The following is a 25594-nucleotide window of genomic DNA, read 5'->3' on the forward strand; positions in this document are numbered from 1 at the left end:
AATATCAAAGCCTTGGAGTTCATACACAAAATAAGGCAGTTGCAGTGGCTGAGATTCCTAAGGTCAGTTCTCTAGAAGACTCTGGGGTGGGCCAGCTTCCTCACAGACAGGCTGTTCTCTCTGTGCCCTCATGCCAGGAAGGGCTTGTTGAGAAGTATCCAGCTGTGAGTTGTCTTTTGTCACCACCTTCTAAGATCTCTACCCCCTCCCACCTTGAGGAGCAGTAGGCAACTTAAAACTTTGGAGAGAGGACTAGTGAATTATTAGGTTCAAATGAGATTAACGATGAGAGGGGCCCAGGAGCCAGCTACCTCAGCCTCAGGGTCTTAAGAATATGAGGGAAATGAGTATGAGTTTAAATAAAAATCAAAGACCTAGAATGATTTTTGTCCTGAAGTGCATAGTCTGACTTTGTGTTGAAACCTTGCATTACTTCTTAAAACAGCTATAGTATAAAGGGGGGAAAATGTGATGGTTTGTGACACGTGTAAGGAGACTCTCAGTTTGGCAAGAAAGAGGTGATGGTGGCTTGGTGTTGAGCTGTATCGTTGATGGTGAAAACATGCCACGAAGAAAGTCTTTTCCTTAAGGCATAGCATGATTCCCCTTGGCATCGCTGTAGATATAACTTTGGCCCAGTAGCCATTGCAACCAAGTAGACCAAACAATACAGCAATAGATAGGGTAGAGTAATGACAATAGAGCTGCTAATAACTCTGAACAGAAAAGTGGGGCTCACAGGACCCTCATCTGGGATCCCAGGTCTTCCTTTTGTCTTCCTCCGCAGCTGCAAAATGACTTTGGGACAGCAGAGTTTACATTAAGTGGAAGGTTAAATGAGAACGGGACTCGAAGATGGTGGCTTCCATGAGGTCATCAGCCACGATGGAGTGGGAGTTCTCGATGACACCTGTTTTGGAGTCACCCCAACCCAGTGAAGAGTGCCTCACCTATGTTCTGTGGGTAAGCAAAAGCAGCTCATCAGTTTGCCTGGTTGGGACTTTGGTGACGTCCTTACTTTATGTGGTGCTGTCTTTGCATCTGAACTGAACACAAGCTTGTTCACAGGTCCCTAGTAAAAGCCAGTGCCTCATGTGGACTTGTCCAGACACACTCATGTTGGAAGCAAAGGCTTTGATGACCGATTCAGTGTGAGAAGAAGTTCAGGATGTCTCACGGTATGTAATGAATGAATGAACTTTACAAGTAAAAATCAAGAAAATGTCACAAGGAACTGGTGGTCATTGACATGTGCAGTTGGTGTTGTGTATCTATCGGCACCATGTCTATCGCTACCCAGCTTTCCTTGCCCTCTGAGGGATAAATCTGCTGACAAGGCTAGTTGGCTAGTTTTGCTAAATGCTCACCATGTTTGTTCTCGTTGGAGGTGTGATGCTTTATTCGAAAGAAAGTCATGTCACCCAAAGCTATACATATATGAATATGGTCAGTTGGGAAGATGAAGGCCAAATATATGCAGTGTTGTGTCATATTGCTACCCGTATTTTTCCACAAATAACACCAACTGTCCACTCATCTGTGCTCATTATCATGCAAAAAAGGTGCCGTGGTGGGGGAGTGGGTAAGTTAGGCAGAAGATCAGCTTCAAGCTGGGTGACTGTTGTGTGACACCATAGGAAATGGCAGTCTTTTAGCTCTCTGGAACCATAAGCCTAAACAAACACTTCCTTCTGTAAGTTGCTTTTGGCTAAAGTGTTCTCTCACAGCAACAGAGGAAATCAACTAACACACAAAACATAACAAATAAACCAGATTATACCAGGAGATCAGTTAGCAGAACTAACAGCAGCAAAAGCTGTTAAGATGGGTAGTGAGGGGCTTCCATGAGAGGCCATACAGTAAGTACATAAACAGGTATATACATATGTATATATTGTATACACGCACATATGTATATACACAATATATACATATGTGTATATATAATACAATGTGTATACAATACACACCTAATATATAGACATGTATCTATAGACATACAATACAGATATGCATATGTACATATGTATACATATAGTCTATTACGTTAGTGGCACCGTCGGGCACTCGGTGTTGACCGTATCACCCATGGGTAAAGATCCCAGACCTCTACAGTGTCTGTCGATCTTTCTAGGTGTCTTCTCTCAGCACATCTTATTCTGGGCAATCAACAGGCCTCCTGAGATCTGGGGGCTACACAGTGAGCAGGAGAAAACATGACTGTCTTCAGTGTTTGTCATTCTTTGTTAGGGTGGAGTTCTGCTGACAAGGTACAGGTTAGCAAGAGAAAAACAAAGCAAGTCTATTACACCTGCCGTGAGCACCCCACCAGTGGGGAAGCAGGCTATCGAGGGAGGCCTGATAGGCTGTGGTCAGATGGTGGGGGAGGAGGTCCTCTTCTGTCAGAGTCTAGGGAAGGGGAATAGGGTGAAAGAGGGAGGGGGGTAAAGGGAAGATACAAATGAGATGTGATCTGAATAAATTATTTTACAAATTAAAAAGAGAGAGAGGAGAAAAGCCGCCATTTTAGGAAATCTCCCTCAAACAACAACAACAACCAGTGTTTGTGAGTGTGACAAGGCAGAAAAGAGCAAAGAGCTTCAGACTAGGGAGTAAAGCCAGCTGGATTCCACTGACACCTGCTGGTCTCCACATCTGGATAGATGAGCAGCAGCCTCCAGCAAGGAAAGATCTGCATCTGTCTGAAGGGGTGCGTTAGGAAGACCTTCTGTCTGTGTGGACCGCCACCTTGCCTCTCCCCTTGTTAGCCGGGCAAGCAGCTCTGAGCTTGCTTGCCCCGCACAGGCAGGGAGGGCACAGGTGGAACTCTCTCTAAATGAGCCTGGGAGCCAGATACCCAGCTGCTCTCTGTATCCTGTTAGGGGACTCCACACAGCTTGATCTCCTACGCTCAGAACAGGATCCGAGGAAAGTCTGAATTATAGCTTTGTTATGGGGCGATCCAGCTGAGGTTGGCAACCTGAGGGCTCCCTGCAGACATTAGTGTAAATGAGACTGAGCAGAGAGTGAGTTTCCAGCTGTTTCTCAACTGCTATGGCCTCTGGAACTAGGGCTGAGATCATCTAGTCACAGAGGCACTGCGCCTTCTGGTGGGAATAAACGGAAGCTCTGAGAATTTCAAGCCTCTAAGAGTCTCCTGAGCTACTATCCCATCTCTAAGCATCATTGTTGCCAGATTCCCAGTTTTCTTTTTCCAACACCCTGACCAGACGAATCATGTAGAAACACTGGGCAAGAGTCAGAGCTTTCTTTAACCACCTCAGACATTCTCTCTCTCATGTGAGGTGAGCAGCTTCATTCTGATGGCAGGCCAGCAGCTCTAGGTGTCTTTCTGTGTCACTGCTACAAAATACTCAAATCTTCAACCTCACAAAAGCTGGCACCTGTGGACTCCATGGTTGCCATGTGACTAAAGGCAGGCCCAGCAAGGAGGAAGCAAGGAAACAAAGCTGGTAGGAAGTCTCTATGGAGGGATCTCACCCACAGCACGTGTGTGTGTGTGTGTGTGTGTGTGTGTGTGTGTGTGTGTGTGTGTGTGTTGGGGTATGCTAGCCAGACTTGTGTTATTATACAAAGTACAAAGGGTATGCTAGTCAGACTTGTGTTATACAAATCACAAAACAGACTACTTAATAAGAAGAGAGAGCTTTCTTTGGCTCTCAGTTTGGGTGTTCAAAAGCTAAGTGCCTGGGATAGTGGACGGCGGCATCCACTATCATGTGGTTGGCATATGTGGGTTAGGAGCAAACCCTCTATCTGGGGAGTGGAGAAACAAAAGAGACTGGGATTCCAGGATTGCCTCGAGAGGCAAGCCTCCATAGATCTGATTTCTCAAAAGACCCCGGAGCCACATCATCCAGCCACACTGAAGGACAAATTGGTAAAGGTGGCCCTTTGCAGGCAAGACTGGTACAGACCCGAGGCAGGAGCAAGATGGCAAGTGACAATACGGATGTGCTCCCTCTGCTATTCCAGGGGCGTCTTGGGACGGGGAGCTTGGTGCATGCTGACCCATGTGGGCATTGCCCTTGGCTACTTAGTAAAGGGAAGTGGTAGCCAGAGCTGGAGATTCGGGAAAGTACTATGTAAAGGAGAGACTGCTCACTAAGGAGTACATATTTACAACAATCATATTTGAAAAGTCAAGTAGCTCAGAATTGAAGCAGTTTGATTTAATAGGCCCTGATATTACATTCACAGGGAATTTGTTTAAACCTGCAGATTGAGGTCTTTCCTCATGCTTGGATTTTGACAGCCACCGAGAAGTATAAAGGCACCATCTAGTGGGCGGATAACAAACTGTTAAAATCCGTACAAACTGAACAGTTGGCATCAGCTTGAAGAGGAAGTGTCCCTCGCCTCCACCGCCCCAAAGGCTCAGTTACTGAAAGGCTGCTCCTCAGCTGTTTTCCTTTGGTTCATACTAAATAGGTGATAAACTTCAGGAACCAGGTGGTAATTTGTTGGCTGATGCTTAAATTCCCAAAGCTCAAAAAGACACTATCACATAATTGTGCTCAATAAATGTTTTTCATTTTAGACAGCTTGTGCAGTTATTAACACTGATTGAAAATTATGTAGACACAGTTCAAGTACTACATTATTGCCCCACACTGGAACAAAAATCAGGTGCTTAGAATACAGGGAGCCATTCAAGGAGGCTGAAGACACCACAGAAACCATGTGTGCTCCTAAATTATCTTTCCCTGTAGTACGAATGGTTTTTAACATTTATTACTGTCCAATAGATTCATTACACAGCTCACTGGCAGATCTTAGTAGGTTTGAGCTTGTCTTTCTTATCTCCATCAATCTGTACTTTCCATCAACACTGCAAATGAGTATAGGCTATGCTGAGATACTTTCTGAGGCAGGGACATCTTTAAGGTGTGTCTTCAAGGTGCTACTCACTTCCTGGCAAATTTGCTCCTCTTAACCATAGCCCATATGAAAATTATGGCCTCTGCATTCACACATCCAATTGTGCTTGTCCAAAGCAATTTGAGAAAATCCATAGAGAAAGATGAAAAGGCCACTGGGAAGGTCAGTCAGTAAAAATGCCTGCTAGGCAAACTTAAGGACTCAAGTTTGCTCCAGCATCCATGGGAAACCTGGACAGCCGGCTTGTGACATGGCTAAGCAAGCACAGACATTTGCCACCAAGTCTGAACCCCTAACTTGGATCTCACATGGTGGAAGGAGAGCATTGATGGGGGGGGGGCGGAGAGAAGAGGAGAGAGAGAGAGAGAGAGAGAGAGAGAGAGAGAGAGAGAGAGAGAGAGAGAGAGAGAGAGAGAGAGAGAGAGAGAGGAGATTGATTTAGGGATTTAAGTTGGGTATGATGGCATGTGTTCTTAATCCCAATTATCAGGGGTAGAGACAGAAAGGTTCCTGGACTTGTTGGATCTCTATCTTAGCCTACTTAGCAAGCCGCAAATCCCAGTAAAACTCTCTGCCTAGAAATATTAGGGTAGATAGAGCATGAGAAACAATGCAAGGTTGAGCCTCTCACTACGTACTGGCACACACATGAACACACAGAGAGACATACACACACATAAAAATCTAATGGACAAGGCTTCTGCCTTTTCTCAGAACTCATCACTGACTCCTGTCAGCCTTCCTTTACACAGGAGGGGGATTCATAGAGGCAGGGAAGGAAAGATCCCTGTAAGTGGACATTTCGTGTTCTTGTGTGCATTTCTTCGGGGCTTGACTTTACATTTACCAACTGTTTATACATGGTTTCCTTGGCATTTCTACCTGATCTCTTGGTGTCAGTTAGGGTTCAAATGTGCAGGGTCTCCAGCCGGTGGTGCTGTCTGGGAAGCAGTGGGAATTTAGGGAGTTGTATGCCACTGGAAGAAGTACATGATTGGCTTCCTGGCTACCATGAGGTGAGCAAACACTTCCTCCTCCTCCTCCTCCAACTCCTCCTCCTATTGCTGCCATATTGTTCGGCTTCACCTTGGGCTAAAGCGATGGAGCCAGACTGAACCCTCCAAGAAGGTGGATCAAAGAAGTTTCTCCTCCCATGAAATACTTCAGGTATTTGTCACAGAGACTAAAAAGGGCAAACAGCACCACTACTTGATACTTTCTTGGTATGTCTGCTATATATACTTTTATTTTTTTTAAAAATCACCTCGCTGTATTTGTTTCATTGAGTTGTAGCCAGATGTAGAAAACAACCTCTGATTCCCCACAGATCAGGAATTCTGAAAATGATAGGGTTTTCCCTTTTCTGTATTTTATTACATACACCAAGCCCCTTCACTTTGCTTATAGTGGAAGATACAACATCCCAGTGTCTTCGTCGGTGACATCAAGCCCTCTTCTACGGACTTATCTTCCAGGGCCACCAAATGACACGTATTGAGCTCATTCATACTGTTTGAGTTGTCTTCAAAATCCAGTCCACATACTTGGCCACATTGGTGTAGACGCCTGGCCTCTCTCTTTGACCACAGTTTTCACCCCAGCTTGTGATGCCCACCAGGTGCCAGACCCCATTGTGTCTGCAAGACAGCGGCCCTCCAGAGTCTCCCTGTGGGAAGGGAGAAGAGGAAACATGCATGGATCACTTCCTGTGTGAAATAAGTATTGCTCACGGCAATTTTACCTAAAACTCTGGCCCTTTCTCAAACCTCTAAACATCTGATTGCTTACCCACGCCCAGTTTTTATATTTTAGGGTGTAGTTTTCCTAAAGCAAATCCAACCACACTGGTTATGATGGCTTGCGACAACTCTTGAGCTGTCAAGCTCACACAACTGGGAAGAGGGAATGTCAGCCTAGGAACTGCCACCATCAGATTAGCATGTGGGCACATCTGTAGGGGAATTTTCTTGATTGTTAACTGATAAATAATCTTTTTATCAAAGAAGAGTAACTGAACCTGATCTTAAAGGCAAAGCCAGTAACTGGCATTCCTCCATGGTCTCTGCTGCAGTTCCTGCCTCAAGATTTCTACCTTGATTCCCCCCACTGCCCCCCTACCCCCCGACCCCAGTAGACTGTAACTTATAAGCTAAATAAACCCTTTCCTCTTCCCTAAGTTGTGTTTGGTTGATGTTTTTATCACAGCAACAGAAAGCAAACTAGGACAGTGCTTGACAGTAGAACTGTTTGTGAAAATGCATCGCTCCAGTCTCACGCAACTGATTGGTTGAGACAGTCTTACCTTGCATGCATCCTTCCCCCCTTCTTTATATCCAGCACAGATCATCTTGTCAGTTATCTTATGCCTTCTGTATCTTGACTGACATTCTTCATTAGACACCAAGGGTACCTTGACTTTCTGGAGAGTACTTTGTATTTCATCTGAGAGAGGTCATATTAGTGTTTTAGTGGGATAATAATTATATAAGTGTGCACAATTATATTTAAAAGCCAAATTTTTACTTAAAAATCTAGGAGGAAAAATGGCTAAGCTTAATTCTTCATAGGTCTTTTTTTTTAAATAATTATGAAGCATAAAGAAGACATTATTTCCACTATTGTGTATATAATTTTGTAGGCATAAGGTTATTGTATAATTCAAATGCTGGTTTCTGTTCCCTCCCCATCCCCGTATCTGGTTGTAATCCAGTTCTGAGAATCCCATATCTCAATGTTGTATAAAAACTGCTCCTAATTGTCTCCTGATATGCCAATAAAGCAGCTTACAGCCAATGGCTGAGCAAGGGAGGGCTGGACTTCCTGACTGTCCACGGAGGAGGAGCTAGAGGGAGGAAGTAGAGGATTGAGCTACTGAAGAGGTCCAGGAGAGATGAGGAGAAAGAGCTCAGCAGGGAAAGCTGTAAACTGCAAGTGTCTCTTGGATTTACAATGGGAGGAAGCCAGACTAGCCTAAAGCATTAAGAATAGAGTTAAAACTGATCAGTTGTTGTGCCATAAAGCTTGTCTAACAAAATAAAATAATAGAGTCTTACTTATTTTACTGCTAACTTGGGTAAGAGAGAAACTGCAAATCAAACGTAACTTTATAAAAATAACTTTAACACAATTGTATTAATGTTATTAAGTTCAGAATTAATTATGACACTAAGGAGAATTCCTTTTCAGAAAAAAATAATTAGAAACCAAGCTAGAACTTTGGCATAGAGTGTTGGGTCCCATACTGACAGTCTTCAGTTAAAATAGCCTTTAGAGAGGTATAATTACATTCTAATCAGATGTATTGGTCTATGTTATTAATCTTCCTGTAATTGAGTTTTATTACCTTACTCACATTTTGGCCACATGATTAGACAGAGGGGGGAAAACAAAGACTTCAGGATAAAGTAGCAAAAGAAGCATGGCTCCTTACTTCTCGATCCTGTGTACCCCCATCCGGTGACCCAGCATTCTGTGTACAGTACGTTTCTATCTCCTTTGGAAGGTAGGCATATCGGTCGCTGGGAATCTAATTTTGAAAAACATAGTTTAGTCATCAGAGGCCACTACAGTTCGGATCTAAAGTGTCCCTCTCCAAAGCTCATGTTTCAAAGACGTCATTCCAGTCTTTGACACTAGTTGGAGAGGGTGGGAGGTGGTGTCAATGGAAGGAAATTAGGTCAAAGGGGGTGTGACCTTGAAGGGGATATTAGGACCCTGGTGCCTTCCTTTCTCTCTTTCTGCCTCCCAGCATCCACGAGGTCAACAATTTGCTTCTATGCATATTCCTCACCAAGGGCTCCAAAGCAGTAAAGCCCCCCCAACCACGGGCTGAAGCCTCTGACATCATTGGAGCCCAAATTACCTTTCTTCCTGACAAGGGGCTTACACCAGGTACTTTGTTACAGTGATGGAAAACTGACTATAGCAGAAGTAAAACCAATCACTCCTCACCCCCACCTCCCCTGCCCCAGGAAGGACTGTTATTTCACCTGACATTATGATATTCATGTTATCTTTTTCTCATATATTTTCATGCCTCATGTTCAGTGTTGTATAGAAGACATCCCAAGTAGAAGGGACAAGAGAAAGACAAGACATGAATTTTCACATAAACTTTCATCTTTAGCAAGGTTTACTATTGTGTATCATTCGCTTAATCACGCTGTCAAGCCCTTTGTCCCTAAAACTTACATTCTACAGTCAACCTACATTATTCATTCTGCTTCTGTATTTTATAGAATGATGTCATTCTATATACCCGAAGATGTCTGAAGCCATCTGCACTCTCAGGATATGATCTGATACTCTAAGGCAAGACCAGCAGTCTCAACAGAGTGAGGCCATCTTTCCAGACCTTTCCTTGTCTTTCTATCTCATGGGCCTAGCAAATGGGACTGTGACTCTTTTACCATGAACATTTTATCTAGGTTGCTCTCAGAGATCGCCTTTCACCACAAATTCTATATACCTGTGTAATTCATGGTGGATTCCAGTTTCAGCAGGGCAATGTCATGCCCACTTTCTGCCATCTTATATTGATCATGAACTATCATTTCTTGAACCCTGAAGAAAGGAGTATCTTCATTTATTTCTGATTGATTTACAATGCCACCATAGACACGCAGATGTTTAGACGTCGCTACCCTAAGGAACAAACAATAGAGTGAAATAAAATATCTATTACTAGGCAATTCTCAAATATGTGTGTTTCATAATTATCTGTACTCTGAAATTGTTTCCACTTTTAGGTGGAATTTTCTTCTCAAAAAAACTTAGTCATATGTTTCTTCTACAAAGTAAACACTGGGTTAGTGTTTATGTTGCACACATTAAATAAGTGGCCTTTCCAGTCTCCAGCACACCCACAAACCCAGGAAGAGCTGGGTTTTAGTCTCAATCTTGTCAATGACAGAGAAAAAAAAAAAAAAGGCATGTGTAATTTGTGGCATGCAAAAAACAAACAAACAAACAAACAAACAAGCCAATAAACATGTAAACCTTTGTCCAGAAACAATTGAGAAGACACTGAAAGCCGCAAAGAATTTTGCTCAGCCAAATTTCCTTGAGATACACACTTCCCCAGCTAAAATGTTTACATTTGGCCAATACCAAAAGTAATGTGAGTAAGGTGTGTATTGAACTCCATGTCTTTGGAGGCAGAGAAGGAGAGAATAAGGAAAACATGATTCAAAGAGTAGGAGATTATGAGCTTCGTTCTGGTCCTATGCGCCCGGGCCAGAAACCAGCAGACAGCCATTGGCTAATCACTTGCATTTGAGTGAAGAGGCAGAATGGTATGCAAACAGCTCTGCCTCCGCACTTCTTCTAATGATGAGTCCTTGCTGCTTCCATGTAGTCATCGCTATGATATATGATAAAGAGGCAATGCAGCAACACATCTGGTATGAAAGGAGATTTAGTGTGGGAAACAAGAAGAGAGGAGAAAGGGGGAGGATGCCCATGACAGAGGTGGGGATGGCGCAGTGAGAGACAGAGAAACCAGGAGAGACCTGGAGAGAGGAAGAGAGGGAAAGGGGGAGAGAGGGAGAAAGGGCAGAGTGATAGGCAGGCTCTAATAGCCCACCACCTGGAGAGCACCTGGCGATGTGATGACATCAGAGGTTGAAGGCCCCCTAGGGGCAGGCTAGCAGGCTGCCTGTATGTTAACAGTCATCTCTCCCCTCAGAGAAAGAACTAATTTAGTAATCAGGATCATTTACATTTCCAAAGTGTTTAATTACAATCATGATACTCCCAGATTTCATCCATGTATGATGATGGTGACCCAAGGGGAACAGCGACAGTACTAACCCAGGGAAACAATGAGCCGCGGTCAGTATCCACTGGTTTCCAATAATGGAGCCTCCACACAGGTGTTCCTGGGTGGGCGAGGTGGTGTACACTGTCACCTGCCATGGCCACTCACCGTGAGCAGACACAGTTCCTCCCACAACCCTGGGCTTGATTTTGACTGTGCACACTACAACAGAAAGCGTGTGGCAAGTGATTGGCTATGGCTTCATAATCATGGGGGCGTCTGTTACTTGACAAAAACCTCTGTTACTATGTCAAACACTTAGGTCAGATATGCCCTCACATGAGGGTATTTTGTAATCTAATACTGTATAGTGTAACCTATTTCTATTAACTTACACATCAGAAGGCAGACTGAAAAGACACACAGTTTTTACTTTCTCTTCTAGCTTTTAATCTGCAACTGTCACCTCCGCAGGCCAGGGCCCATAAATTCAGCAGACAAGATCAGAATGAAGGCAGAATGGGTGAGGAATGTAGTCTTCAGGTGAACAAGGTGTCAATTCCTGGATCCCAGTTTTTAAAGTGTGCCCCTATCACTTAACAATATTTTCTAATTGTCTGCTAAGAAGTAGAGTTAAGACAATACTTATTTTGAATGTTCTTTCTAATTAGGATAATTTACCATGAGGAAAACAGAGCATATGAGCTATAATTTAACCTTCTCAGGAGGCGTGGTCACCCAGAGATGGCCTCAAACCTCTGCATTCCAGGAAGGCAGGCTTTCTGGTTAGCGTATTACAGCCGTTGGGACAAAACATCTAGGTGTGCTACAAATTAGGTCCTCAGAAGTTCAGGGCCGAGTCACCTTCTAGAATAGCAAATGCTCTGACACAAAAGGCTTTGTGTTTCTAGGCTTTGTCACAAGGAGTGATCAGTATCACATTTGTTCATTAAATCTTAGTTACATCACAATTTAGAGGGAATCATAACACTGAATATTATGCAATATATAATCCTTATTTCGGTTTCACTGAAAGGTCAAGTGGGAAGAAAATAAACAATTTAATTAATTCACTGGTTATGGTTTAATCACTGAGAATTAAAACAAAACAAAAACAAAAATCCTTTGATATTGAAAACAAAGATCAGCCCTCTAGGTCTGTCTCTTCAGAAAATGCCTCTGGAAATGACTCTATCTAACTATCTATCTATCTATCTATCTATCTATCTATCTACCTATCACATATTCAATTTATCAATTTATATAGAACTTAGTGAAAAATCAATTCATATTCTTAAAACATAAGAAGGTTGGGCAAAAGAAGCTAAAATAATGGAAGGTTTCTAAATTTGTTAATTTCCAAATGATCTCTCTTCTGTGTCTGTTTTTGTTGTCATTTTTGATAGAGGATCTGGCCTCAGACTTCTGATCCTCCTGCCTCAGCCTCCTGAGTGCTGGGATTTACAGGCTTGTGCTACTGTTCCCGCCCCTCTCTGGTTGGTGTTGAGTAACTTCATGTCAATATACTCAGTTGGGTATTTTCCTTCAGTTGTATTTCCTCAAGTCCTCACCATTATCCATTTTGCACAACCTCAGTGTGTACCCAGAGATGCCTCCCATCCCATGAAGTATTCTAGTTGGAGATCCATTTGAAGAAAGTTTTAAGTAACATCTTCCCCTATGGTTGAAAACAAAACAGTGTAAGTATAACGCATCCTACAAAGAGATGCTCGAAGCGCATCCACCTAAACCCTGTCTTACTTCTTTTCATTGCGAGATCCTCGAGACGGGTAATAGGTAAAAAACTGGCAGCGAACAGCATTGGTGCACATTTTCTGGCAGTTTTCTTGGCCTCTCACATCAATGATGTCCAATTCTTCTCCCAAGAAATCAGTGTCGTTGTAAAAGGACGGATGACAGAATACTAGACAACAAAGCACATGCCAGGTTTGAACCATGTAGCCCTCACAGTCATCCATCTCCTCAGAACTGTTGAGCTCAAGGAGAAGGAAGGCCTCCACTGTTTACCTGGGGTACTGTGCCTGCAGTGCTGGAGACTGAAGCCAGAAAGGGCATTGCTCCTCGTAATGCGAGTGCTTGGTAATCCACTTTCAGATGTTTTAAGGAGACAAAGGTGTCTAAGGGACAGATCATGTGGAATATGTCAAAGAGAAAGAACACTCGTTACAGTGTGTATGGAAAAGAGTTTAATTAATGTTGGCATTTGACAGCAACCACGTCCCTACCCCCCCTTTTGAATCACAGAGTCACACTGCAGCAACTTCATGCTACTGAGAACTTTTTAAGACACTTTTGAAACAGGCCCTAGTGTGAGTGTTCCCAGTGCCTTCCCTCTTGAAGCTGTCCCTTGCAACAGTTCTAACCTGTGTCAAAGAGTCCAGAATTCCCCTGCTACTTGGATGTCTCCTATCTTAACGGTGCAGCACATTTTTTTTTTTTTTTTTTTTTTTTTGGAGGGCTGGTTTTAAAAAGAGAACAAATCACCTTTAACGGTAACTTCTTACCTCTGAGACTCTTTTGGCCACTCTTGGGAAAAGAACGTAAAAAACAAACAAGTGGGGTGGTGAGTACAAATGCGGCGACAGACAAAGGCATCTGGGGCCAACACACTGTCAACGTTAAGGTCTCCAAGCACTGTGTCAGGGAAAATGTCCCTAATGCAAGCTAAACAACAAACAGGAAAAAAAAAAACTGTGTCAGAAGTCAGGGGTCGCCAGCAACATCATAGACATTCCAGTGTTTGTAAATTGTATTAAAAGAGGGAAGTTCATCCAAATGACCCTTTTTACTTATAAAATTCAAGAAGACATTCTTTCCAGGACACGATGAACTGTATCACAGGAAGACAGGGACAGGTCATGCAATCAATGAGCATCAACTGTTTTAAAGTTAGGTCTATTGTGCACATCCTCGGCTTTATACAGACTCAATGGTGCAACTGTCCCATTGAGAAAACAATAGTTACCCAAGTTAGAGAGTCCGCAGGGCTTCAGTGAAAATCCAGATACCACGTTATCGAGCTTTGTGATTGTGGCTGGTGTCCCCGTTTGAGTGTACTTCAAAAGACATGTTTTACTGAGTAAAAACAGAAGTGGAGAAATATTATTCTTTCTGAGTATCTAAAAGCATGAGAGGATAAGAAGTTGCTGTCGGCGGGTAGGAAACGGCTGTCATAACGAAGGAGTTGCCCAGCAGAGTGTTCCCCTGCAGGGCTAGATGGCAGCTGGTGTCCTGGCAGCTCCTCTAACCACAGGGTGGCCCTGTAGACTCAGAAACGAAATCACCTCATCAGTGAACAGATGACAGAAGAGACCTGATGCGGTGTGAGGAGTGCAGTGTGTGAATGGGTTGACATTAGGACTCTAAATGTGCATCTTTGTAAGCCCTGGGAACATTTCCCTAGCTTGCAGGCAAAAAAAAGAAAGAAAGAAAGAAAAATTATCCTCTGGGATGAGGTAAAGAAAGCCACAGGAGGCTACGTCCCATTTTTTTTTTTAAATTAGTGATTTTGAAATACATATTTAATGCTTTGCTTCCCATCCATTTCTTTTTTTTTTTTTTAAGATTATGGGAAAGCAGAATATGAATAGTCAATGTTAAAATCCAACCATCAGGTAACTGTAGTTTCTTGTGCAAATTTTGATCATGTCTAAGATTTCTAAATCTAAAATGAATCTTGGGAGATGAAGAGGTGACTCTTCAGGCCTCTACAGTTATTTGCACATATGTGTACACACACACACACACACACACACTAATTTTAAAAGAACAAATAATATACTTTTGTAATAAAAACTTAAACCTGACAATGCAGATTTAGTCATTCATGAACAGATCACTTTTGTATTATTATATAATAGATTTCTTCCTGGAAGATTTCAGCATCCCACATGAACCAGGATAAAACTTAACACATGGGCTTCAGCTGCTACATCTTAGGTAAGAAACAAGGCTGTCCAGTTAGCTGGAGAGAGAAACAAATGTTAGGTTTTGATCCTTTATGCCAGGGCTTTAGCACTCGTTAGACTGGGAAGGGCATGGCCAATCAAACCAATTGCAGAGCTCTCAAAACTACAAAGGTAAAAATGTAGAGCTTTTGAAGTTAGTTGGGATACAGGGTAAGCATATGTGTGCATTACAACAGTGTCATCAAACCACAGAATCTATGAGGCTCCACTCTAGCTACTGTATAAGGGGTGTGTGTGTGTGTGTGTGTGTGTGTGTGTGTGTGTGTGTGCGCGCGTGCGTGCGTGCGCGCACTTCTGTGTCTTATGTAAGTGCAAATAGTAAGTCCAAAAAAATGACTTTTGTGTATCCTGGTCTATCACCCTCTGCCTTGTTCCCTTGAGACAGGATCTGTCATTAAACATGGAGCTGAGCCCCAATGATCCTCCCGTGTCAATCCCCCTCCCCCTTTCTCCATGCCCAAGCACTGAGGTTAGAGGCATACACAGCCACATCTGGCTTTTATGAGGGGCTGGGATCCAAACTCAGTGTCCGTATGACTGTACAACCAGTGCATTTACACACTGAGCCATCTTTCAGCCCTGGAAAACAATCTTGAGTATGAGCGAGATGCATGCTAATGAGGCATTCGATGAACTTTTCGTAACAAAACAGTGATTGCTATTATGCAAAGGTCTTGGGGGGGGGGAGGGGACGGCTAAAATACTTAGGCTTCAAGTTGATGAAAATGACTAAGGAACCAGTGGTTTTCTTTCCCCCAGGAACTCCTGTATCCTGGGGCCCCGGACTCCAGCTCACTCACCGATGCTCCACACTGGGAAAGTGTCCTGTTGCGTATGTGAAAAAGTGGCAGTGGACATCGTTTGTGCATCTCTCTTGGCACTCCTGAGCGTTCTTCACAACAGAGCTGTTATAGTTCATGCCCTTCATGTCTAGTCCCACGTACACATCTTTGCTACAAGCTAGAAATAAAGGTGGAAATTACGGTGAAGACGCTGCTCCGGTATTGCTGACTCAGCAACTGGCCCTCTTAGACTTTCCCGTTCTCATGCACTTTTTCCATGGAAGTTCTTTATTTTACTCGACATAAATCCTACTCCCGCTAGGAGGTGTTTTGAGGAAGCCAGTACTCTTCTCTCACCAGAAAAACTTTAAGCTTGTAAATTTGAGGCTGGGAAGGTGGCTCGGTATTAACAGCACTGGCTGTTCTTCCAGAGGACCTGAGTTCAATTATCGGCACCCACACGGCAGCTCACAGCCCTCTGTAACTCGAGTTCCAGGGCATCTTACACCTTTACACAGACACATGCAGGCAAAACACCAATGCACACAAAATAGACAACTCATTTAAAAAACTTAAAAGCCTGTAAGTTTGCATAATTTGATTTTCTGGCCTAGTGCTTACATTGCATTGTCTAATTGATTCACTCACTAATTTATTGAAAATATCTGTTTTGCTATTAAGCCAGGTGACACTTCAGTCGGCATTTTTTTTCCTTTTGATTTGAATTAGTATATATAATAAGGGCTCTCATGTACAATTTTAGGCTGGGAAAGAAAAAAGTAAGTAAGTAATCAGAACTGAGGTGGTGACATGCCTTTATAAGGTTAAGAAATGTTAATGAGAGTCCAGGAAAGTGGACATCTATTGTACATAAGAAGTGGGTCTTTAGTGGGGAAGTTTACTTCTAGATGGTAGTATTTTATTTTGTAGGTACAAAACTGTATTTGAAACAAATACATGTATATATGTACATATATATGTGCGCACACACACACATATATATACACACACACAAAGAATATACATGATGGCTAATATTTATTGCATTTGGTAAGAAATCTTACCACTTAATTGCTGAGGGCATTGCTTGAAAGAATATCCGGAAACCGCTCCTGTCATATTGACCATTGGCAGTGTTTTTGTGACACTGTCCTTCAGGATGCAAGCAAACCTGTTCTTTAAAAAATAAATAAATAACATTATTCAGCAGGAATTCATGTTTTCAAAGAGTAGGTCAAAGAGGAGCAAACAAACGACTGGGTCTCATGCCAAAACAAATGTTTACTTAGCAAGATTCTGACTTTGCTGATTTCAACATTCTCCACCCCCCCCATCTAAAAAAACACATACAAACCCCCTCTCCACAGGACACAAACAGGAATGGGTGGACTCTGGCCTATTGCTAAAATGCTGTTAAAAATCTTATCAGTTTTTGTGTTGTCCACAAGCTAGAAATCATTTTCTGTTTTTACAGAGCTACATTTTAAAGACTCCCCCTCCCCCGTGTGCTGGGAAGAAACCTTGGGTCCTTAAAAGAGAGATCTTAACCACTGAGAAACCCCTCTAGCCCACACATGGTTATAATCTTTTTTTTTATGGTGTTAAAAATACAGAATGTTCTTCTATTTGTATCTGGTCCAATACAACCTAAGGTTTTAACCCTTGCTTGCTAGTTTCTGTTCTAGATTTTAGAAGCATAATTAGAGTTTGTGGCACTATGTAAATAAATATATGTGATGCCAGGAATATCAAGCAAAGATATTGGCAACTTTGTTTTTGCATAAAAGCTTACATATTAAAATTTCAAGTTTAGCATAGAGACAGAAATGGATGGAATATCTAAGATTTTAAAAATATGAGTAAAGAGACAAGGCAGCCATAGGGAAGCTGTGATGTTCGATGTGACTTTAGTTAACGGTTATCAATAACATTTGAAGCATGTGAGAGTGTAGGGTAAGTTCGTGAAGCTTCTTGCACTTTGGTGTGGAATGCATGTTGAAGTATTTAGAGGTGTGGGGCTGTGATATTTTAAAATCACTCTCAGCATTTAACTGTGACTACATACAGGTAGGCAAAGCAAACATGTCAGGATATTGGAGGGAGCAGGAAATTAATGTAATGTTTTTAAAAAAGTATCTTTATGAATGCATTTTTCTAATTGAATGGTTAGAAGTAAGTTCTAGGTAATAGCCACTACCATTAACCAATAGCTGAGAAAAGAACTAATGTGAAGCAAAACACTGGAAGAAGAGAGAAAATCTTAAGACCTTAAAATTGAGATCTCAAGAGGCATCTCCAGCTTTCCACAAATGTGCCTGCACACCATCCTTTCTGTAATAGCGTGACAGTGGGAGGAAAACTCATCTCCCAGCTGCTAGCATCACATTTTGTAAAACGACAGGAGCGGATTTGTACACAGGTGGTCAGCATTGGTGAGTAGCTGGCCTTGGGAACTCGTTCCTCTTCAGAGACACGTAAGCAGTTACCATTTGGTAGGATCGTCAGAAGATGCCTCAGCCATGAATGTGAAGAGTAAACACCGCGGGTGGTGGGTGCAGACCAGTTGGCAGTACTTGGCACTCGGTGTGAAAACGGTACTTATGTCACCTCCTTGAAAGCAGGTGTCTTTGAAGATCTTAGTGACACACTCTGTGGTGAAACAGGTGGACACACGTTACTGTGGATTTTGGTGAGCACTTACCTTATTAGACAGGCTGATAGAGTCAATGCAAGCATGTCTACTTCACAGAAAATATGCCTGAACTCGGGCATCAGCTCTACCAATGCTTTTAGGTTAGCTTCTCAGCGAACAGCCTCAGATGGAAATAAAAATCACAACACAGTGGCCTCAGTAGCATCACATTTGTGAGTCTTGTCTTGGGAAGGTTGCAGGAGCAATTCAGTCATTTCTCAGTTGTTGACCAGCAATACTTGCTCTTCAGGAAACCCCTCCATGTCAACAGGGGCTTGCTGTGTTTTCTTCCTTCATTGTTTTGACACTGCCACATACTAAAAACCAAGACTGATGGCCCCTCAAATGAAGTCATGTTAACTTTAAGAGCTGACCCATGAGACCCAGAGACACTAGACAGGCACCGAAACAGATGTATAGACTCTAAAGCCAAACATTAGCTGGAGCTTGGGAAATTCCATGGAAGAGGGGGACAAATGATTGAAGGAGCCAGAGAGGCCAAGGACATCCCAAGAAAACAACAGAACCAACTAACCTGGGTTCGTAAGGGACCACAGAGACTGAGCCACCAAACAGAGAGCATACATGGGACAGACCTAGGTTCTAGGCACTTACCTAACAGTTGCGTAGGTTAGCTCAGTCTTCAGGTGGCACTCTAACAGGAAGATCAGGGGCTGTATCTGAATCTGTGGCCCGTCTTAGGATCCCTTTCCCCTAACTGGGCTGCCTTGCCTAGGCACAATAGGAAAAGATGAGCCTAGTCCTACTGCAGCTTGCCATGCCAAGATGGCTTGATTTCCATGGAAAGCCTCCCTTTTTTTTGAGGAAAAAGGGAGGATGGGAGGATGGTGGGGAGGTGACGTGAGGAGGGATTGGGAGGAGAGGAGACAGGGGAAGCTATGATTGGGATGTTAAAAATTAATAAATAAAAAACCTATAACTAAAAACAAAGGACTCATTTACTAATGAGAAATATGAGTCCAGGAAATCTCATTGAGTCCTATCTAGCTAAAGCCTCAGGTAAGTTTTATTTTATTTTATTTTTAAATCTGTAGTGCATAAAAGATTTAAAAGTCCTCTGTTGCTAGAAAGACATACCTAATAATCTACACAGCATGTGGCCCTTGACGGGACTGTTCCCTAGTGACTGTATAAAAGGTCACAGTTCTTCATGCAGCCGTCCTTGCTTGTGGAGAGGTCCTGCTAACACATTTCTCTTCATAACACTGAAAACAAATATTGGACTCATATGGAAATATTCAAGAAGAATATTTGTTACTGTTATAACAACTGTCAGTTAATGGATCGAGAAGATTGTAGGTGCACAGTGATCAAAGCTGCCATATGAGGCTTCTAGGACATTGGTAGTCAAAGAACTCAAAAACACCTCACCTGGTTTCTCACTGATCCTTAACTGAAATGTGGTATATACATACCTGTATTATTAATGTAAGCAATGAACTAGTTTAATATTTGTAATGTCTGTGATGATGACAATAAATCATGTCATATGACTCTTTACTAGCTCGTTGGTTATTTCTACTCACTTTCAGGCTCACCTCTAAGTCTTTCCACATAGTGTGCCACTCAGAACTACACCAACTTCTGTATTGAATACTTTTTGGTTTTTTTTTCTTATTAATTTATTCTTGTTACATCTCAATGTTTATCCCATCCCTTGTATCCTCCCATTCCCCCCCCCCCCCCCCCCCATTTTCCCATTATTCCCCTCCCCTATGACTGTTCCTGAGGGGGATTACCTCCCCCTATATATTCTCATAGGGTATCAAGTCTCTTCTTGGCAACCTGCTGTCCTTCCTCTGAGTGCCACCAGGTCTCCCCCTCCAGGGGACATGGTCAAATGTGAGGCACCAATGGCTCAGCCGTTAAAGGCTAGGCTCACAACCAAAAATATACTTTTTGTTTTTAAGTAATCAGATTTCGATATAATTAATTTCCCCCGTAATCCTATGTATTTTTAAGTCTGTGTATCTAGAAATGTCATTCCAAGAATAGACTCCACAGGGCTCATGAAGCTGCTAAAGAAATACATGGGAAGGAAAGCAACCTCATCCACCTCCTAAACTCAACAGGGCTGGTGGCGAGGACAGCTTTCTTCAGTACTGGCAAGGATCCTGGGAGCCGCCTGGAGACTTGACTGCCTTTTCGAAGTTCTGTGTTGTCTCCCACCAAACCACACGGTGGTAGCTTCCAGCTCACCAGTGGTCCATTCCCACCTCGCAGTGTATCTGCTACTTCTAGAAATTCAGCGTTTTAGTACAAAGTCACCCTGACACATGAAAATGTAATTGTTGAATAAAACACCGACCTTTGGTGAGTTGAATTGATTTGTACAGGATCAACAAATGCACAATTTTACGTAGGACATAGCCACTACTTGAGTCACTTAATCCTGAATATTGATTTTCATAATCTCAGTATAGTTTCTAGCACTGGTGAAAGTTGGCCACTGTTGCCTGCTGAAGATTTTTCGATGGAAGAGCTTGTGCCACAGCCTCCAACGCACCCTCTGCCTCCCGAGTCCTGAGCTTACAAGCGTATGCCACCACTCCTGGCAGTACACTGAATCTGTAGACTCCTTGCTGATGTGCTTAAAGTAATCAATGTGCTCACTACTTTGAATTTCCTACATAATCTTATTTCATGGGAACAATCAGTTAATTTCCTGCTTTCCCCTGACTTTTAGTTCCTTTTACCGTCCCTACCCTGGCGAGTGGGATCTCTAATATGCGTAAGGGAGTGACAGTAGATAGCCTCGCAAAGCATGTATTGGCATATAATCATTGCACTCAGTGGTGGGTATAGATGCATAGATGTGCACCATGCATTTTGACTGTATGTGTTCTCCGTACGCTCCTATTTGTCTCCTTCCTTCTATTCTCCTTCCTTCCCCTAGACAGAGAGTCTCACTTCAACTTTCATGACTATGTATATGTATATATAATTTATCTAGTTAAAGTCTAGAATTCACAAATTTGAGAGAAATGATATTTATCTTTCTCAATCTGACTTATCTCACCTAATATGATGATTGCCAGTTGCATCTATTGTCATACAAATGTTATAATTTCATTCTTCATTGTGGCCAAAAACCAACCAACCAACAACCACACAAACAAACAAACAAAACAAAACAAAAACAAAAAAACAAGGACCCAAAGGTGGGTGGGTATAAAATGAGGGATGTATTTGGGAGGAGTTTGGGGAAGGGATGAATATGAGCAAAATGCAATGTATGAAATTATCAAGGAATTTTTTAAATCTAAATAAACAAACTTTCTTAGCCCAAACCAGAACATGGCCAACATTTTCCTTACACATTTATCTGTAGGCGGCTCCCTAGGCTGACTCCCTATGTTGGTTGTTGTGAATAATTTCCCATGCTGGTGAGGCAGTGGGAACATTGAAGTCTGTTATGAAATTCCACAGAATGCTAAAAGGAGAACTGTCCCAGTCCTGGGACATACGGGATGGACTCAAAGACTACATACAAGGGAGACTTTGCATCTCTGCTCATTGTTCCCTGTTCCCAGCAGCCACGTTGTAGATATTCTGGCCTCACCCTGAGAAGCTTAGGGAAACATACTTCAGTCACCATTATGTATGAGATTTCTTGAAAATCTTTGGTTTGAATTTTTCTTTTCTCTCTCTCTCTCTCTCTCTATATATATATATATTTTTTTTTTTCTTTGTTTTAAGACACCATTTGATCATTGGGAAAGTTCTCTTCTGAGATGGAGAAGTAATAGCGGTAGTTACAGTAACCAAATGTGTAAGCCGGACATTAATTTTCATATCATTTTCAGTCCAGAATTGATGTGTGTGTGTGTGTGTGTGTGTGTGTGTGTGTGTGTTTGTGTGTGTGTGTGTGTGTGTGTGTGTGTGTGTGAGAGAGAGAGAGAGAGAGAGAGAGAGAGAGAGAGAGAGAGAGAGAGAGAGAGAGAGAGAGAGAGAGAGATGAGTTGTTGAGTTATCGGATTGCAAAACTAACCAGTGAGGTGAGTCAGGTCTTCTCTTTCTAATATTGCCCTTCGGTATTATTGCAATGTGTTATGTAGGTAGATACAGATACAAGTCTATAGACAGATATAACTATCATTCAAATGATATAGATGTAGACTTTCTGTAATTTCTATGTAAATCCCTTTCTTTCTTTGGCTCCTTAAGTGGAACCTTAACTTGACAATAAATGAGTTTTTTTCCTTCCCTGGAGGTAACATGGAATTATCTCACAATACGGGGGGCGGGGGGGGGGAACCAGAGTGTGATTTCTCTCCCTGGACTTATGCTGTTTCCCACTCTACAGGTCAGGAAATGAGCTATTTCTAGGCTATAGTTAAATATTGAAGAAAGCCTTTTAAAATTGCTATAAACATGCTGAAGTGTAGCTCTTCACAGTTGATGGCTTCTGGTGGAATTATAGGTGGGGGTAAGAGGGGTGGGGGGTGGGGAAAGACTCAGTTTTCTTTAAGAGGCAGGCCACTGGGAATTTGACCACACTCCAAAGACTATACGAACAACACAAATTAAACTCGATGGTTTTTCGTTGTGTGTGTGTGGAATGGGGGTGTTGGGCGGAGATTACTCAACGGTGGGAGGGTGGACCTGGGAGGAACGGGAAGTGAGTGTGATCCGGGTGCATTCTATGAAATTCTCAAATAATGAAAAAATTATGTTGGGGAGAAAAAATAAATAATACAACACTTACCACTAGAAACTGAGGCAAAAAAGATAAAATATACCACATGATGTACTGAGAGCATCCTACAAAGAGAAGAATGGCAGCATTTTTAGAATCTAAAGTGTAAAATTATAACAAATGCACCCCACCTCCTCGCCTGTGACCCTCCCCCCTTGTCACTGTCATCTGGCCCCCTCCCTACTCCAGTTTCTCTTCCAGCTCACTTCCTTTCTTTCCATTTTAGAGCTCTCTCTGTCTCTCTGTCTCTCTGTCTCTCTCTCTCTCTCTCTCTCTGATATCAAAGAGCTCTGAGTGATTATCTTCCTTACAACAGTTTCTACTTCTAAAAGAAGTAGATTACTGAAGATTCATTAACATATTGTCTTGGTCACTTGTAAGTGTGTGTGTGCCCTAGTAAATGCTGAACAGGCTGTTCACACACACACACACACACACACACACACACACACACACACACACACACACACACACACACACACACACACACACTAAACCTCACGTCCAGATCCTACATTGCTCTTGACTCTTTTTTTTTCTTGGAAAATATTTCTTATTGAAAACAAATGACTAGTTTTCCATTCTGCTCTCACCCTCAAATTGACTATAGAGAGTGACTAATATCTACAATGTAAAATCAGATACATTAAAAAAAAACCTCAATCTTTATATATATAAAGATGAGACTTGATAGATAGCCTATGACCCCCCTCGGTCACAGACTAGGGGAGGGGAATAGGGTGAAAGCGGGAGGGAGGGCGGAACAGGTAGATACAAGTGAGGGGAAAACAATTGAGATGTAATCTGAATAAATTAATAAAAAAAAAAAAACCAACCTAGGCCCTTCTTGCAGAACACGGGCATTAGGAGGCAAAAGTGGTTGAGAGAACTGATGCGTTTTGAAGCCATACCTGCAGATACCTTCTTTGCCTTTGCTGCAGCCCTCGGTGAGGTTTTCTTTCCACTCTATAGCCTTGTTCTTCTCCACATGAACTTGTTTAGGACACTGTTACTTAAATGTTTACTTATTCTACTTTCCTTTGTCATGTGACATCCCGTCTTTGCAGTGTGCACAGTGTGTCTGGTGTCCGAGAATGTCCTTTTGGTCCCTGCTACTGACACCTGCCTCAGGGCAGCTGCTAACTCTTTCAACATACCAATTTTGTGTGCACTCTCTCCACCGTGTGTTCAAGTAAACAAAACACACTGAGACAGCCAGAGAATCTGAGCCCATTTGTGTTTCTTAGCAGCTGGGCAAACGCAGAGTCTGGGTGCTTGCCTGCCAAAGGTATACATACTAATGCTTCCAACTGCCAGCTGGCTGTCATTAGTTCCAGCTCACCTGCAATCTGAATAGACAAAGAAAACAAAGAAATTGGATAGAGTTAGTGATTTACCATAGAGGTAAGAAAGGAGAGAGCAAGAGATAGAGGCTGGATGCTCAGGGCTCGATACCTGGGACTGAAAGCTGGGGGATGAGGCTGGGGGGGGAATGGAGGCTGGGGGGGATGGAGGCTGGGGGGATGGAGGCTGGGATATGGAGGCTGGGGGGAATGGAGGGGGAGATGGAGGCTGGGGGGCTGGAGGCTGGGGGGCTGGAGGGTGGGGGCTGGAGGGTAGGGGCTGGAGGCTGGGAGATGGAGGCTGGGGGGCTGGAGGCTGGGAGATGGAGGCTGGGGGGCTGGAGGCTGGGGGCTGGAGGCTGGAGGCTGGGGCTGGAGACTGGGGGCTGGAGACTAAGTACACAGACTAGTTGCTATTGTCTTGCTCTTGCATGCCTAGTTTTCCTTTTTGTAATGTCTCCTTTTCATAAGTCTATGCAGCTATGCTCAGCTCTGAGGAACAACACTGGTCTATTACCTTTTTGTGACTATTAACTATGGGAAACATGTCTATAGTAATAGTCAGTTCCCACAGGGCTTCTTTTGGGGCTCCTAAGACTCAAACGCAGAAGTACAAAATGGCATGTGCTGTCACACCACAGACAATGGTAAAGCAGAGAGGCTCCCTGAAGGAAGAGGGGCCTTGTGTGTACATACAGGAGCCTCCCAAGGGGAAAAAATAAGTTATTACAGTGGTAGTTAGAGGAGTGGATGATGGGTATTCGGACAGTTGCTTTGTTTCATTGGCTTCAAGCCTCTCACTTTTAATATTAAACACTAACTAGTCATGTGTGGTGGCACACACCTGTCAATTCCAGCACTCAGGAGGCAGAGGCACATGGAGCACCATGAGTTCAAGGCCAGCTGGGTCTATATAGTGAGTTCCAGGACAGCCTGGCCTATACAGATAGAGAGCCTTTGTGGCCAGAACAAAACAAAACCACTAACTGTAAAGATTGCTTCATGGTCTCCTGTTACCTTATCAACATGCACACACACACACACACACACACACACACACACACACACACACACACACACGCAGACAAAGTCCAGACAAAAATAAACTGACTTAGAGTCAGATTTAGGCCTGAAAAGATGACCACAGGTAAGGTCCTTGCAAGCAAGACTAATGGCCCAAGTTTTATCCCAGGGACAGAACTGACTCCTGCAGGCTCTGTGGATGCTTTGTGATGGACGCTCATAAATAAACGCATGGTTTTTAAGGTGTGATTTAAGTAACTTCCAGAGAAAACTAATGGAAAGTTCCAATGAGGCTCTCAATTTTCTAAAGAAAAGTTAAGTACAATTGCCTGTTTACAAATATGACTATAATTAAGAAACTATTCTGAAGACCAGAACAGCAATG

At 42.8% G+C, this 25594-nt stretch overlaps 1 protein-coding gene across 1 annotated transcript; it reads right to left on the minus strand.

Moving 5' to 3' along the window:
- Positions 1-6038: 6038 nt before the first annotated feature.
- On the minus strand, positions 6039-23917 carry F11 (coagulation factor XI). Its single transcript, XM_051169860.1, has 15 exons — positions 23755-23917; positions 22853-22908; positions 17918-18080; positions 16496-16602; positions 15450-15609; positions 13647-13756; positions 13186-13345; positions 12689-12798; positions 12422-12584; positions 12232-12338; positions 10714-10882; positions 9371-9546; positions 8333-8428; positions 7205-7344; positions 6039-6568 (listed from the first exon to the last, which is right to left on the minus strand). Exons 2-15 carry the CDS (start codon positions 22905-22907, stop codon positions 6407-6409), a joined length of 1878 nt encoding a protein of 625 aa, XP_051025817.1. The 5' UTR covers position 22908; positions 23755-23917; the 3' UTR covers positions 6039-6406.
- Between the last annotated feature and the right edge of the window lie 1677 nt (positions 23918-25594).

Source organism: Acomys russatus, chromosome 27 (assembly GCF_903995435.1).
Source record: "Acomys russatus chromosome 27, mAcoRus1.1, whole genome shotgun sequence".
Classification (NCBI taxonomy): domain Eukaryota; kingdom Metazoa; phylum Chordata; class Mammalia; order Rodentia; family Muridae; genus Acomys; species Acomys russatus.

Coding starts and splice junctions, on each gene's coding strand:
- F11 (XM_051169860.1), bottom strand. CDS start 22,907: ATGCTCTCAGTACATCATGTGGTATATTTTATCTTTTTTGCCTCAGTT. Junction 18,081..22,852: donor TTTTGCCTCAGTTTCTAGTG/GTAAGTGTTGTA, acceptor GTTTCACCACAG/AGTGTGTCACTAAGATCTTC. Junction 13,757..15,449: donor TTTCCCAGTGTGGAGCATCG/GTGAGTGAGCTG, acceptor GTTTTTACTCAG/TAAAACATGTCTTTTGAAGT.